The sequence below is a fragment of the Suncus etruscus genome, chromosome 7 (genome assembly GCF_024139225.1).
Source record: "Suncus etruscus isolate mSunEtr1 chromosome 7, mSunEtr1.pri.cur, whole genome shotgun sequence".
Lineage (NCBI taxonomy): Eukaryota > Metazoa > Chordata > Mammalia > Eulipotyphla > Soricidae > Suncus > Suncus etruscus.
In genome coordinates this window covers 112,942,550-112,958,556 of record NC_064854.1, presented here as the reverse complement: position 1 = coordinate 112,958,556, position 16,007 = coordinate 112,942,550, and the positions used below count along the sequence as shown (strand labels likewise).

The 16,007-nt window shown below is 37.9% G+C and overlaps 1 protein-coding gene across 2 annotated transcripts in view; it reads left to right on the top strand.

Annotated features, from left to right (window-relative positions):
• Positions 1-16,007, top strand: part of PTPRG (protein tyrosine phosphatase receptor type G) — an 837,085-nt gene that overhangs the window by 648,741 nt on the left and 172,337 nt on the right. For both annotated transcript variants that reach the window (XM_049777272.1, XM_049777271.1), the window contains exon 6: positions 4,443-4,509. In XM_049777272.1, coding sequence (XP_049633229.1) covers positions 4,443-4,509 — 67 coding nt within the window. The remainder of the gene's footprint in view (positions 1-4,442; positions 4,510-16,007) is intronic.

Here is a 16,007-nt window from a genome sequence, read left to right as displayed (position 1 = left end):
TAAGCTTCATATCATGGGCTAGTCCTTTCAAACCTCATCTCTATTGTCTCTGGGATATTTTCTAATTTTGTAGAGTGACTGACCAGTTCTTTCTGTCAAGTCCAACTTAGTTGGTTTCTGCTAAACTCAGTGTTGTTCAACTAAAGCTGCATGGTTTCATTTGACTTACCTGTCTAGTAGTTGGCAGGCTAAGGAGTCTTGAATGACCTTAACTGGAATTGCCTCTGTCCTGTCTATGGTTTTTCATTCATCTACGTGCAATTCTCTGTTAGTAAATTCAGTATCTAAAAGAGTAACAAGGGAGCCTATACCTCTGCTTTTGTTTATAGTAAAGCCTTTGCCTGCACATTGCTTCTTAATGTCCCATTGCCCCACCTGAGCCATGAGTCAAGACTAGTAGTATCGAAGAGTGAGAAAGTTGACATGACTTTTGATGAGAGGAGGGGCAAAGTCATATTGAAAAAATACATGTGATGGGGATAGCAAGCAAGATTTTGTGGCCATGTTGTCAATTCTTACAGATAAGGTGTGAATATATCTACTGGATTAAATCTATAACAGTAAAAAGGGAGATGACCTATGTATTGATAACTTCCACTTAAAATGAGATATTTCTGTGAAGTCTTATTACACTACTTCTAAATTTGGCCATATTGGGTCCAGATAGTACAAAGGCTAAGACACTTGTGATACACAGGGCCAACTCCAGTTCAGATCTTGCACCACATATTGTCCCTAAGTATTGCAAGGAGTGACCCCTAAGCATAGTAGCCAGGGGTAGCTCTTAATCAGTGACAGATATGTTCCCCAAAACAAAACATACAAATTGGATAAAGTTACTGGTAGACTCTTAAGTTGTAATTTCATTTTTGTTCAAGTTACATTTTTTTACCTTTGATACATGTTGCAAGTAAAAAAAATTTATTTCTAAATGTTCTGTTTTGTCTTTCAAGAATATTTTATGCCTCAGCAAGTATGGTAAGACCATAGCTAGATGCGTTCTGTCATAGCACTTGGAGATATATCTATGACAACTTACAGCATTTCATTTTTGGAATCTGATCAACTAGATTCCTATTCACTGTACTTAAAAAAATTACTTACCTGTAGTACTTGCAACAACGAGTTATTGAAGTGGAAGGTTCATGCCCTAAATTTAAGGCATTGGAGAGATGTGGATCTAGAAGGCAAACACCTACACAGGAAATAACACACGGTTAAGGGAATAAAACAGATTCAGGAACTCCCACACACAAGCCTTTCTCTTCTAAGAAGCAGATAGCTCAATATAGGAAAACCAAAACACAAGTGGTTTTTCCCTGAGACCCAGGGTCTTTATTAACACATGCCAGACCACATCCTGGGGTGGAGAACAGGTGGTTTAATGCACCAATCCAAAGGATGCTTCCATTCAAAGGTGTTTCCCACCAATGAGTAACAAACCTATCCTGAGTGGAATGGAATCCGGTTAATCCAACATGTTACCAAATTTTACATTAGTTTATGAACATAACACCATATAGAATGCCACTTGTATTTGAATTTAGCCATAATGCAAGCCGCAGGTTTCAAACTTTTTAAAACTTTTTAAACAGGGGGCCAGTTCACTGTCCTTCAGACTGTTGGAGGGCCAGATTATAGTAAAAACAAAAATTATGAACAAATTTCTTTTTTTTTTTTTTTTTTTTTTGTGTGTGTGTGTGTGTGGTTTTTGGGTCACACCCGGCAGTGCTCAGGGGCCACTCCTGGCTCCATGCTCAGAAATTGCTCCTGGCAGGCACGGGGGACCATATGGGACGCCGGGATTCGAACCGATGACCTTCTGCATGAAAGGCAAACGCCTTACCTCCATGCTATCTCTCCGGCCCCCTATGAACAAATTTCTATGCACACTGCATAAGTCTTATTTAGAAGTGAAGAAACAAAATGGGAATAAATACAATATGTGGCCCGCAGACCATAGTTTGAAGACCCCTGATGCAAGGGATTAGGTATTACTATTCATCATTTATCCATCTTACCTTTAGTTCATTTACATCTTGACTAGGTAATTTTTTACTTTGGTATTTATTCTGATAGGATTTCTAAATCAGCCCTATTTCTACCCACTTGATGCCAGTAGCCTCCTACCTATACCTACTTGCAACAAGAGAAAGTGTCTCAGAACATGGTTAAATCTCCTGAGTGGGAGGTGTGATGGGGCACAAAAACCATTTTGAATTGTGAACCACTACTTTAACCTGGACATGCTTAGGCAGAGGAAAGAAAGATATTTTGAGGTGTGTTATGACCAGGGAGAAAAACTACAAATAGTAAACCCAGCAGGAGATCTGGAAATGGGGATGAGTGTAGAAACAGTTCCATTATTTTAAAACTTAAATCCAAGATTTTACCAGGATTCTTCTGGGTTAACTAAAAAGCATCAAAATTGATCTTGCTATATACTGAATGGTTTGTCAAATTCTCTAGGCCATTGTGTTAAAAGTGCATAAAATAGAAACCTTTGCTGGAAAAATAATTTAGGAGCTATTCTGATTACAGGTAATGGATTATGGAAAGTATTTGGGAAAAGTTAAACATACAAAAGTAGAAAAAGTTGTATCCTCACTATAAGACTCATTACCCTAGAATGTAAATGAATGATTAAAAGCTAGTCTTATTGACTCTCTATCTTCTATCAGTGCCTGGACTATTTTGAAGAAAATCTAATTTTATTTGTGACCATTTAAATGTGAATAAAACCCCCAAATTATGGTATTTTGGAAGAATTTTTATTTTTCAAGGAAAATACAAACATGAAATGCAATGCTGGGTAATATATAGTTAAGTAAAGAATGGGTAAAGATCAAATCAAAGAGTCTAAGTCTAAGTCTAAATTAAAAGCCTGGAAGAAAATAAAGGCAAAGAACACTGTCCTTCCCAGCTGTTCTCCTTCTTGCCTTACCTACTTTGATTTGTAGAAATTTTCTTTGTGATATAGAGTAAGGCATAGGGGACTACAACCCTTTGAAGAAAAGTAAAATATGTTCTAAAAAGAAGAGAAAAAGATATAGTTGCAAATATTGAAATCTGGAGTCAGAGAGATAGTACAGTGGGTTGTGGCTACATTTTTTTTTATTTAAGCACAATGGTTACAAACACATATGTAATTCAGTTTCAGCCATAAAATGCACACCTCCCTTCACCAGTCCAACTTTCCCACCACCATTGTTCCCCATTTCCCACCTCCCTCCATCCCCTGCCTGTCTTTAAGACAGGTACTATGTTTCTCTCTCTCTCTTTCTCTCTCTTTCTCTCTATATATAACTACACTAGCATCTAGCATGACAACTATATATATAATTATACATATATTATATAGATGACTATATATAATTATATACAGTTGTCATGCTAGATGCTAGTGTAGTTATTTCTTTAACTGACTTACCACTCTTTGTGATAAGCTTGTTATCATAGGTTAGTCCTTCCAGCCCTCATCTCTATTGTCTCTGGGTGTTAATATTGTCTTTTATTCTTATTTTTTATATTGTCTTTTTTTTAAATCCCACATATGAGTGAGTCAATTCTGTGTCTATCTCTTTCCCTCTAACTCATTTCACTCAACCTAATAGTCTCCAAATCCATCCATGTATAAGCAAATCCATAACTTCATTGCTTCTAACAGCTGCATAGTATTCCATTATATAGATGTACCACAGTACTTCTTAGTTGGGCATCTGGGTTGTTTCCAGATTCTGGTTATTATAAGTAATGCTGCTATGAACATGGGAGGACAAAAGGCATTATTGTATTGTAGAATCCTAGCTCATATTCCTAGGAGTGGTATAGCTAGATCATATGGGAGCTCAATGCCCAATTATTTTAAGGAATATCATATTGTTTTTCAAAAAGGTTGGACTAGATGGCATTTTTACCAGCAGTGAATGTGAATTAAAAAAAGTATTGTTTTCATTTAAGGCATTTGCCTAGCACCTAGCTGTCATTGGTTCAATCTCCAATACCACATATCGTCCCCTTGTGCACTGTCAGAAATAAGCTCTGAGCACAGCTGGTAGTTCCCTCAACCTTCACCCCAAACCCAGAATATAATTATTAAAATCTTCTATGATGGATTGTTCTCAAATGTCTCTCAATGAATTTACTACTCAGGATGTACTTTTAATAAAACAAAGCAAAAAGAGATTCATTCACATAGGTATGTCTTAAAATTTTTCTGGGACAGTGGTATTTCTCTCCTGTTCTAGTGTTCTGTGAAGTTTCTTTTGATTTAGACTTCCTTGCTTGATTTTATTACATCGTTAATCTCTTTAGTTCGGTGAGACCTAAGCAGCCTCCTTGATAGCATCCATTCTCTCCCCCTTCCCTTTAGAAGATTAAACTGAGACTGTTGTGTCTGATGCCAGAATAGATTTAACCGATCATGTTTCCTTTACATGTAGGTCAGTCCAAGGGACAATTCTGCACTGGATCCTATTATCCATGGGTTGAAGGGCGTCGTACATCATGGTAAGTAAGCCATGTATACTTTCTTCTGCTGTGATGTGAAGGGCTAAAATGCCCACCTGAAGGAATGGGGTTATCTCGCAGAGCACAGAGGGTGACACCCATTCCTCATGCTTTGATGTTGAAGGGCATGAAAGCCATTATTTGATGAGTAGAGAGCCTGCCCATTTATTACCTGCAAATGGATCTGGGTTAACAGTAAGCAATTTGTTTCTCTTCAGGTATCACTTGGAATGCATATGTTATAAATCAGAATGCCCTATGATGCACTACCTATATGCATCGAACCTGCCATTTGTGCCATATCTTTCCTAGAGATATTCTTTGGGGCATTTTTTTTTTCATTTACAAATTTCTCGATGTGCCTCTCCAATTTAGGGAGGACATTTAAGTAGCCGTGACAAATTATTAAACTTAGCTACATGTGAACAAGCGTCATCAGCTACTAGAATGGAAAGAGCTGGGTCTCTGCTCTGTACAGCAGACATCTTACCCCCAGGCAGAAAGCTGGGAGAGAAGAAAGTAAGATAAATGAGTTCTGTCTTTACCAACTGGTTTTTATTGGAGGAATTTCCCTGCAACTTTATTATCAGCAATGCATCATTACCTATGGCATCAGGATCCTCTAATTTCCAAAGTACCCTTGTGGAAGGGAGGTGTCGAAGGTAGATGTAATGTAGCAATTTGCAAAGTTTTAATAATCTAATTAGAATTCCAGAGACATTGACAGAAATAGCTTTAGTAACCATAATAAATCTCCCCTTCATCTCTGAGGCTGTGATAAAATGTCTTCGCACCTTTCTGGAAAGATTGTCTTTTGACATTAGCCAACTCTGCAGAGCTTAACAAACATTGTGTCTCCCATCCACCCACCCTCCTTTCTGGGAAACTGCAAGCAGTTGTCAGTGTTTATTTGAAGCAAGTAGCATTTTAGGTTAATTGTTTAGCTTTTAAAAGTGCTCAACCATGTGGCAGGTAACAATAATAAACCTAGTAAAAGCAGGAAAAGAGGGCGACTGGAAACACCTCACAGAAGTGTACACTGAAGAAAGCTGCCATCTCTTCCTTTTAATTCTCCAATTTAGGGTTTGCATTTGAAAGCATACCCCTCACATTGACCTGGGAAAAAAAGGTTCTATGGTTGTCCCTCCTTTGGCCAAAAAAGATCTTGTTTGCGCATGTGTGTTTTTTCTACTGGTAGCAATCCTGATGAGAGGGTGGTAAAGGGATGTGTGTCGTCGTCGTTGTTGTTTTTTATTTATTTATTAATTAATTAATTCATGGGCCACAGCCAGAAGTGCTCAGGGGTTACTCCTGGCTCTGAGCTCAGAAATTGCTCCTGGCAGGCTCAGGGAATCGAACCTGGGTCCCAGGTTGGCTGCATGCAAGGTCAACTCCCTACTACTGTGCTATCACTCTGACCCCCAAGGATGTGCATTCTTATAGTAAGCGAGCCTCAGAAATACCAAGGAGGCTGGTGTTGTGGGCAATGTGTTGTTGTGTACTCAAAGCCTCTTTTCCATCATCTTGAACACTTAGTTAACTAAACTCCTTCAAATTCCATAGCATACGTTATGAGTTTGGGAATTCTATATGAATTAAAAATATCTTTTCCCCCAACTCTTCTGATTTGTGGGCCTTTATTTCCTCCCAAAAATCAACAAACTAAAAAACCAAAAATAAGGGCCCGGAGAGATAGCACAGCGGCGTTTGCCTTGCAAGCAGCTGATCCAGGACCAAAGGTGGTTGGTTCAAATCCCGGTGTCCCATATGGTCCCCCCGTGTCTGCCAGGAGCTATTTCTGAGCACACAGCCAGGAGTAACAGCTGCTGGGTGTGGCCCAAAAACCAAAAAAAAAAAAAAAAAAAAAAAAAAAAACCAAAAAAAAAAAAAAACAAAATACAAAAAAAATAAATAAAAATAAAACCAGAGATAGTTCTGCTTTACATGCGAGAGACCCAGGTTAGATCCTTAGCAGCACATGACCCCCTGTATCACTTGTAACACTGCAGCTGGTGCCAGAGTGTACTAAAGCTACTTGCCTTGCCCGGAGACCTGACCAACAGTTGGATCCCTATCACCACAGATAATCCCCGTAGCTCCACCCAGGATGATCTTGGAGTGCAAAGCTAGGAGTAAACTGTGAATATCACTAAGCCTGGTGCCCAAAATAAATAATCATTATAAAAATAAAATAAAAATAAAAACAAGCATTCCTGCAGCATAAAGCTGGCAATAGTTCCAAAGAACCACTGGGTATGACCCAAAACATACCAAAAAGAATTTTTTTCAAACAAAAACAAATACATTTTGAAGAGTTCTAGAATCTTCTAAACAATTACCCTATTCCTCCACCAGTATGGTATTTGAGTATGTCTGCATAGTCTTATCTCCACAATGATAATTGAAAGAGATTCCATCTGCTAACAATAAGCAGTAGGCTTCCTTTAGCTCACAGATCCCCAAATCTCACTGCATGGAGATTGGTCGTTCATGAGCTGTGTGCTGGCATAATTATGTTATCCTTTCTCATTATCCACAATTACCCTCTAAGAGGCTGCTACATGTAGGCATAGTTTACCTGGCATGGGGACAGTTGGAGAATTACCTGAGATTTGGTTTCAACTTACCATCTAATTTAGAAGTCAGAAAAAAAAAACAACAGAAGAATTATCTGAAAAGGATGGTCTTATATTTATTCAGCAGAGGTGTTACAAGTGCACTCTGATTATAGATCGGCATACTCATAAAGACAGACCCAGGTTAGCACATATGGTCCTGGAAGGGATATTGCTCTCTTTCACCAGTCTGCTAATGTGTTTTGCTTCCAGTCTTTTCTGGTCCCTTTCAGGAAAATTCCTTCCTTAGCTTATAGCTAGGGTTTATACCTCTTTTTATTTCAGTTCTCTCTTTATATCTTATTCCCTCAGGAAATTCTCATCCTATCACATTACCTCTCCTTTCTCCTGTTTTATACTAAACTTCTTTTCATAAAAGTATCTAAAATAGCCTTGTATGTTTCTTAACTCACATATTACCTTCTAAATAGACTTCAGGCCAGAGAGTCAGTATAGGAGGTAAGGTACTTGCATTGCATGCAGCCAATTCCAGTACTGCATATAGTCACTTACATGCAGTTTAAATCCCCAGTACCACATATAGTCTCTTGTGCCTCACAAGAAGTCACTGCTAAGCACAGAGTCATGAAGAATGTGGGGGTGAAACCTCAAAACCCAAACAGCCACCATCCCCAAATAAATATAGGCTTTATGGTGCTTATATTTATGTGGTAGGACATATATCATGTGAGTAGGACAAAAAGTATATTCTCAGTAAACATTAGTCAAATGAGTGAATCAAGTAAGCACTCAAGTAAGTGAAATTATCAAAACATCAAATTGAAGGAAGAGGAGAAAGAACTAAAAGCCACTTTTGATTTGGTTGGTAATACAAAGGATGATGTTTCAGAAACATGCATTTTTCTCTTATTTATCTTGATGATGGCTAATGTTCATTTTGATAATGCTTTTTGCTTCTGTCATTTTTTTCCAGAAGAGAATGAACATTTGAAACAGCTTTTTAAAAAAAAAAAAAAAAACCTTTTGTTAGAATTTGAAGCATTTTTAGTTTAAGGTCCTGTGAGAGATTGAAATGATCTATTAATTGTATGGGACATAAATAATTATGCTCTTCATAGAATTTCTGGCTTGGGAATGATAGAGATGTATAAAAAGAAAAAATCAATATGGATTTCTGTTATAATTCTGAATTGGCTTTCATTTCTTCAGCTGTGGGAGCCATATCTTAGAATATTAATTTCTCATTAAGTGAATGTGTTTTAATGGGGACAATTTTTATATGTTTCTTAACTGAAATGGCAGCACGTAATCTGGTCATACCAGCCAAACATACTTAGCATTGGTCATTAGAATCCTCTGTGAAGCAGCTACCAAGATGGAATTTTAATTATGAGTGTTTTGGCAGGGATGGCTGCCTGAGAAGGATAATTAGGAAGTAGGTCTAGGTGGAGAGAGTATTGGGTCCACAACACAGGCATAATACCTGATGGGCAAGCAGAAAATGAATAGAGTGAATGGCTAAAAATGTGGTTAGCCATCAGAGAACTTTAAAGCCAAGACAGGCCTTGAGTGGAGACTTGTGTTGGGAGAAATTCCTGATGCACCCACCATGTTTGGGATTAGACTGAAGGATCCAGTGAGAATGACCTTCCTGTCATACTAGGGAAACTCTCAAAGACACAGCAGCTATCATTCAGAATGCTGCTCCTCACAGCAATTGTATGAAAAGAAAATGTTAGGGGCTTACTCACATAGTAGACACAGTGGTTCATATTCATTATCTAAATCCATTTTTCTAATCAAAATTTTAGAGAGATTGTTCTCTTGATCCTCTCACTTTTTAAATGTTAAGAACAAGCAATGCGTGCTCCTTTTGTGCATAGATTTTTGAATCATTTAATCTAAGTTTACTGTAAAACTAGATGTGGACTGGCCCTTTTTGACTTTACAAACTGTTGGGAGAGAAGTACAGTTAAGTGTGTAAGTACAGTTCAGACATGGAACTACAGACTAAGATTTGCCTTATTTAGAAATGTGTCTCAGACAAAGTAACCAGTGAGACCAAAAGTGTTCAAAAACATTGTCTAGTCTGAGAAGGAAGCATAGGGTTTCAAGCAGGACCAGAGTAGATGAGGGTTCTGGTAACAAGAGATGCAGCTCTTTCAGGCTCTGTGCAGAGATATTCTAAAAATCTCATCAACTTTTTCTTGAGATACTAGATTTTACAAAGTGCTTTTCTTTCATATTTGGCTTTCTTTATAAGTCATGATTTTTGCTAATCTCAGTGCTATGTAGAAATAGAACAGAGAGGTAGTGATTTGCCATAATTCTAACCTCATCTATTCTGTAAACAGTATTGATTAAAGCACAAAAATTGATATAAAAATTAATATAAAATTAATAATTTATATAATAAATTATATAAAATTGATATATATTTCTACTATCACCAAGATGGTCTTAGAAGGGAAAAATTATATTGTGAGTCCCATTTATCATTGTATTGATTCATTTATGTTGCTTATTTTGAGTAGAAGAACCAACACTTGGGTGCCAGAGAGATAGCATGGAGGTAAGGCATTTGCCTTTCATGCAGGAGGTCATCGGTTCAAATCCCGGCACCCCATATGGTCCCCTGTGTCTGCCAGGAGCGAGCCTTGAGCCAGAAATAACCCCTGAGCACTGCCGGGTGTGACCCAGAAACCACAAAAAAAAAAAAAAAAGAAGAAGAACCAACACTTATGAATACCACAGTGGGTAGAATTATTGGCTCCAAAACAATTGATTTTGTTCCACTTTTTCTAAGAACCTACTTTAAAATAACTCTAGATAAAACTCTAGATAAAAGATACAAAAATGTAGTCTTTCTTTTATAAGTGTTTTACCCAACAACTTACACATAAAAAAGATTTTCCCTCCAAATTCTTGAATAATCTGTTCTCTAGTCATTTGTATGATACCCACCCAAAGCAACCTCAGGTGATCATATACATATTATAGAATACTGTTAAACAGACACTGAAGCATCTACTAGCTTCTCCACCATCACAACCCATGGAAATCATCTAAAAAAAGATCATTGTTGGGCCGGAGAGATAGCACATTTGCCTTGCACGCTGCCAACCTAGGGAAGATAGTGGTTCAATTTTCGGCATCCCTCCCATATGGTCCCCTGAGCCTGCCAGGGGCAATTTCTGAGCACAGAGCACATAATCCCTGAGTGCCACCAAGTGTGACCCAAGACAAAACAAAAAAAGATCACTGTTTCCGTATTTGAGAGAAAACTTACTTATTAGTGATTGCTTGGTTCACAAGCTTGCAAATATATTTGGTTACTCGCCCTCTTTTCAGAAACAAAATTGCCTAGCATCTCCATTCTAGAAATACACCACTTTTGAGTGAAGAAGCAGAGCATTGTCTGTTGAAGGCCAGCTGAGGCAGGCAGCTCTGAGAGGGGTTTGAGGGCTATTCGATAGGAGGATGGGAACAAGGAGTTGGTGACGAGTGGGTACTCAGCGACCAGACATAGGTGCAGCAAAAGATGACAGGGAGACCTTATCATGAAGCATCCTGCCATAAGACCAACTACAGGTTTTGGACATACTAAGTTGTCTAACACCAAAGTCTTCCTTTGTGGTCCCAGTAAAAGTTCTTCTTAATTATGGTTGTCACACTCAGGTTTCTGTAGTTAGAGATCCTGCTTTTTGCACAGATCCTTATGTTAAAGTCAGGGAGTCACGGAGCAAAGGATAAGATCTTAACTTTCCTCATAGAATATTTTCCATGCAGGGCTCATTTGGAGAGTGTGCCCCATTCATTTCTCTCCCCTGGTATGGGACACTCATTATGAGACTTAAACAATTTATAAAGACAATGGTATATTCCACCCTGTTATCTGGCACAAAGGAAAGAAGCCAAGTAGATTTGCAAATATGTGTTAAACGACTGAATCAAGAGTTTCCATTTGATAGAAGAAGCTGGTGTTTATCAGCCTGTCCTCTGCCACAGCAGGTACTGCCTCTGTCCAGCAATACCTTTTGGAATTGGATTTTCTAAAGCAAGAATAACCCAGAAGGGATTGTGGCCATTTCTGCCAAAAGTGCACATATGCTTAGCCTATTAACTGATGATTGATTCCACATACAGCTTTATATTCAAGAGAGATAAAAGTCCTTGAACAAGCAAGTCTTGTTTATAATAGCCCAAACTTGGGCCAAAGTGGTAGCACAGCAGTAGGGTGGCTGACCCAGGATGGACACAGGTTCAATCCCTGGCATCCCATATTGTCTCCCAAGACAGGAGCAATTTCTGAGCACAGAGCCAGGAGTAACCCCTGAGTGCCGCTGAGTGTGACCAAAAAAAAAAAAAAAAGAAAGAAATTATAATAGCCCAAACTGGAAACAGTTCATATGTCGCCAATGGACATGTAAGTAGGTTGTGATATTCACAATGGTATATTGTAAATCAGTTATAAAAATAAATATATGATTTATATAAAATAAAAGAACACATATTGCGTAGTTCTGTACCTACAAAGTTCCAGATACTCAAGGTTTATGGTGATGGTGATATAAAGTAAAACAGTGATATATTGGATGAGAAGGAACATGAGAAATTATTTTTCAATGTTGCTTATTTCTGGAAGATGATTACACATCTGCATTTGGCTTTATAAATTACAGAGTCATTCATTATATTAGGCATTAATTTTTTAAGGACTCTACATTTAAAAAATTATTAAAATGAACTAGAAACACTCACCAGAAAGTTAATTATTAAACATTCAAACAGTGTCCTGTCTTGAATACCAGATACTCATATATTTTGTTGCAAATAGGAGTTAGTACAGCCACTCCATGGAGAAAATCTAGCAGTATCTCTATCAAGTTGACTCAGTGGAACCACTCCTGTCTCTCCCTGAGAGAAATTTGGGTATAAATGGGCCATGAGATAGGCACAAGAATATTTGTGCCTTGCTGTTCTTAATTGAAAATACTCAAGTGCCTGACATTTACAGAGAAGACAGTGACTAGGTGGGATAGACAGGCAGTAGATTGCCTTAGCCTGGTGATTAAAACACCAAGAACATCTGGAAACATTGCATAACATCTGGAACATCAAGAGCATTGCATGAGTGGACCATGGTTCTGAAGAATGTACAGAGTATTCTTCAACATGAAATTATACCCCAGAGAAAGAACATATGCTTTTTAACATATATTTTCCAGGGAGCAGATGTAAGTGGTCTGATGGGAAAAAAATTCATTAGGGTTTCAGAAAAGATGGTGGTTACTGCTCGAAGGCTGGAATGGTGGTCAGGACTGACCTGATTGTGAGTCAAAGCAGGGTTCACTTGAGGACTACTCACCAATGGTAAATTGGTGTTTTGTGTTCCCTGCTGCTGCGTGAGTGTGAAGTTTCACAATCCAAGAAGACAACACCTCACATTAGATAGTAAAAGCTGTAGACAGTGCTTTCCTCTGGGGCACATCAAGTACCAAGTGACCTCACACCAAGGAGGCAGAGAAGGGAACAGCAGCACTTTAAAAAAAAAATAACCATAAGTGTCCCTGACAGGCTGTTTGTTCTCAGTAAATTGATTGCAGTTCAGAGAAAGAACTGTGGCTGTTTTGGGATTGCAGCATTAAGAGATGACTTGTGAGGTCAGTACTTTCTTAACAGAATTTAGAAAACGAAAATCAGAAAACAGAAGGGATGAGGCTGAGATAGCAGGTCTAAAAACAAGACTTCTCACTGTAGCACTGGTGCTAACTTGCTCCTGACCAGGAAAGCATTTAGAATCCCAACAGGCATCACAATGTACTCCAGAAATCCCTTGAGATATGAATATTATGTACCTCCAAAATATAGAAAGTAAAAAGCACTGGCAAGGTCTAATTGTTTTAAACAATTATTGTTTCTCCCCAGCTATCTTCCTCTGTTCCCTACCAGGGACTAACTGGTCCAGACTTACTGGATGTTCATCACTAGAGTTTTTTTTTTTTGAAAGGGCAAATAAAGAAATATAGAAATCAACCATACTTTACATCATCACTTTGGCATCATAATGATTATCTTTACAAGATCTCATCTGTACAAGATCTTACTGTGACATAAAATTTTTACTCTGAGAATAGCAGGATAAAATTTCTCTTTCCTTTTACTTTAGAGTGTGTGTGTGTGTGTGTGTGTGTGTGTGTGTGTGTGTGTGTGTATGTGTGTCTGTGTGTGTGTGTGTGCATGCGTGCATCATGCTCAGGGCTTACTCCAGGTGCAGTGCTCAGGGATCACAACTGGTTTCTTAGTGGATCTCAAAACTTACAGGACATCAAACCCTGGTAAGCAGAATGCAAAACAAGTGTTTCCCCCAACCTCAAAGGACTTTTTTTTTTTTTCTTTAATTTTGGCAGTCCTGTGGTGCTCAAAGCTTATGCCTGTCTTTTTGTTCAGGTATCATTCCTAGCAGGATTTAGTGAACCATATGGAGTGCTGAGTATTTAATCTGGTTGGCTGCATGCAAGAATAAGCACCTAACCCACTATGCTTTCCAGTCCCAATAGGCTACACATTCTGAAAAGTAGCGTAAGTGAAATTCAGAAGAATACAAATCCTAGACTTGTAGAAAGTGTCTTTTAGAAAATTTTAAACGATGGCACAGAAAAAAGTCATCTGGCATTCTCATTCAGCAACACAATAGGGCCAAGATGAGCTGCTGTTTCGAGGAATTCTTTCCTGTTTTGTGTATGTGAGATTTCAGCTCCTTTAATCACAGATCCCATCCATTGTTCCATCCATCAAGTGCCTATTAAGTGCTAGTCAGGTTCTTGAGGATAAAATGATGAACACGATGTTCCCCTGCCTCTGGGAAATGTTAATGTCATGAGAAATCTTTCTCTTTTTTTTTTGGTCCTAGTTATTCTAAGTGCTAAAGGTCAAAAAGCCCAGTGCTATTGGCCTGAAAAGTAATTTCATATGTTCTCATGAATAAGCAGTTGGAACTTTAAATGGAATCTTTATCAAAAGTCTGCACTATGGAGCACTTTTAAAGAAATGGAATTATTTTTATTTTTCTACTCAAAATTAGTCTCCAAGAAATATTTGTGGACAATGATTTGAAAGGCTTGTTTCAGAGCTCAGATTCTTCTGGGTTCTAATTTGGACTCATCATCTTGGAAGCTGTTTGATTCTGTCTAAATTGCTGAATTTCTTTATCCCTGGGTTTCCAACTTGTGAAGCAGCGATCATCAGAGCTCCTACCTTTTGAATGTTCATTCTAGTTGCTTTTGACTTGGGAAAGCATGAAGGAAGAGGGTCTGAAGTGAGCTGAGAATCCTCTCTGTCATGGATCAGTGTCATCTGTAGATCATGACTTGCCACTGCCAGTTTTTTTGTAAATAATCATTGGAATATGCACACATCTTTTTTTATGAATTATCTAGAAATGCCTTTATACAACAGCAGTTGAGTATTAGAGTGATGAGTCAAGAAAACCTTAAATATTTACTCTGGCCCTACACAGAATAAGTTTGTCAGCCCTGCCTCCTGTAAATGGTAGCTGCTGTAATAGCTTTGCTAATAGTGTTGTCTTTATCCAGTGGATTGTTTATGTTGGGAAAATGTCAGTAGCCACTCAGTCATTACTTACTGTTCGATACCATTTACAAAGATTGAATTCAGTTTTGATTCTGTCCAAATCATCACATGATACAAATGTATTCAACTATATTAATAAAGATTCTATTTTAATTGTACCTTGAAGTAAGAAACCGTTCCAATTATTTTATCCTTTTTGAATAGGAAAAGCAAACTATTTCATCTACAGCCCACAGGTAGTTTTGAACCTTTTAACATGCGACAGAATTTCCCGTTTGAAGTTTATGTTTCCAACATTCAATGACATGGAACCTTCCTGAAGTGTGCTATAAATATGTAGCACCCTGGTGTCGACTAATTGGCTCCCATCTCTTAGGGATTCAGGAAGCACAAATGCTTATCTGTGCACTTTTGATCTCAAAATCTTCTGGAAACAGACACACTTAAGCTATTTCCACTCTTTCCTGGATTTCCTTGTTTCAAAACCACCAATATAGACGTCTGTTTTCTTTTTTGTTTTATTTTAGCAAGAGCCAGGAAGTGAAATACTGTGTAGCTTCTATTTTATTAATAAGACTTCATGGTGTTCACAATTCTGTGATGATAAAAAAAAAAAAACTTCAAAGGTGATTTATTTTCAGTTAAATTTAAAGTTGAGACCACTTCTTATATGCCCAACCTTCTTTGTCAATATTTTTCCTTTGTACAGGATTTGAGAAGCCCTGGAAAATACCCTTTGAAAGAATTCTATTTCTGTAGGATGTGGAGGATGGGGGGAGTTTAACAATATGTCCTCAGTTACCTCAGTGCAAGTGCTTGATGCAATATCTGAGACTATGCTCTGAAATTCCTTTGCCCTATTCCATGAATGTCACCTTGGTATAGGAAAGCCACTTAAAGGAACAGAGAAGAAATTTCTTTCTCCTCTATGAGTTCTTCTTGGTTGAACAGTCAGATTAACCAGACAGATTAATAGTTGAAAAGAACAGATTTAATTACATACATATGGAGAATCTGTGAGGATGAATCATCCAAAGCAAATTCAGCAAAATGAGTTCTATCTATCAAAGCTGAGTAATGAGACAGGGACCCTGGTCTTCAAAAAGAGAGGATGACTCTTGATAAAGACTCATTGCTCAATATCTAGATGTTTTCCCAGAGACAGGGATAGGTTAGACTATAGAAAGGTTTGAATTCTGAGTAATTCCCCAGTTGTTATTGTAGTACACAGCTATTAGAATTTACAACTCCCTCCTAAGTCCAACTGTTTTACCTGATCTGAACTCCAAGAAATAAATCCACATGACAGGTGCTACTTCTTAGAAAGGC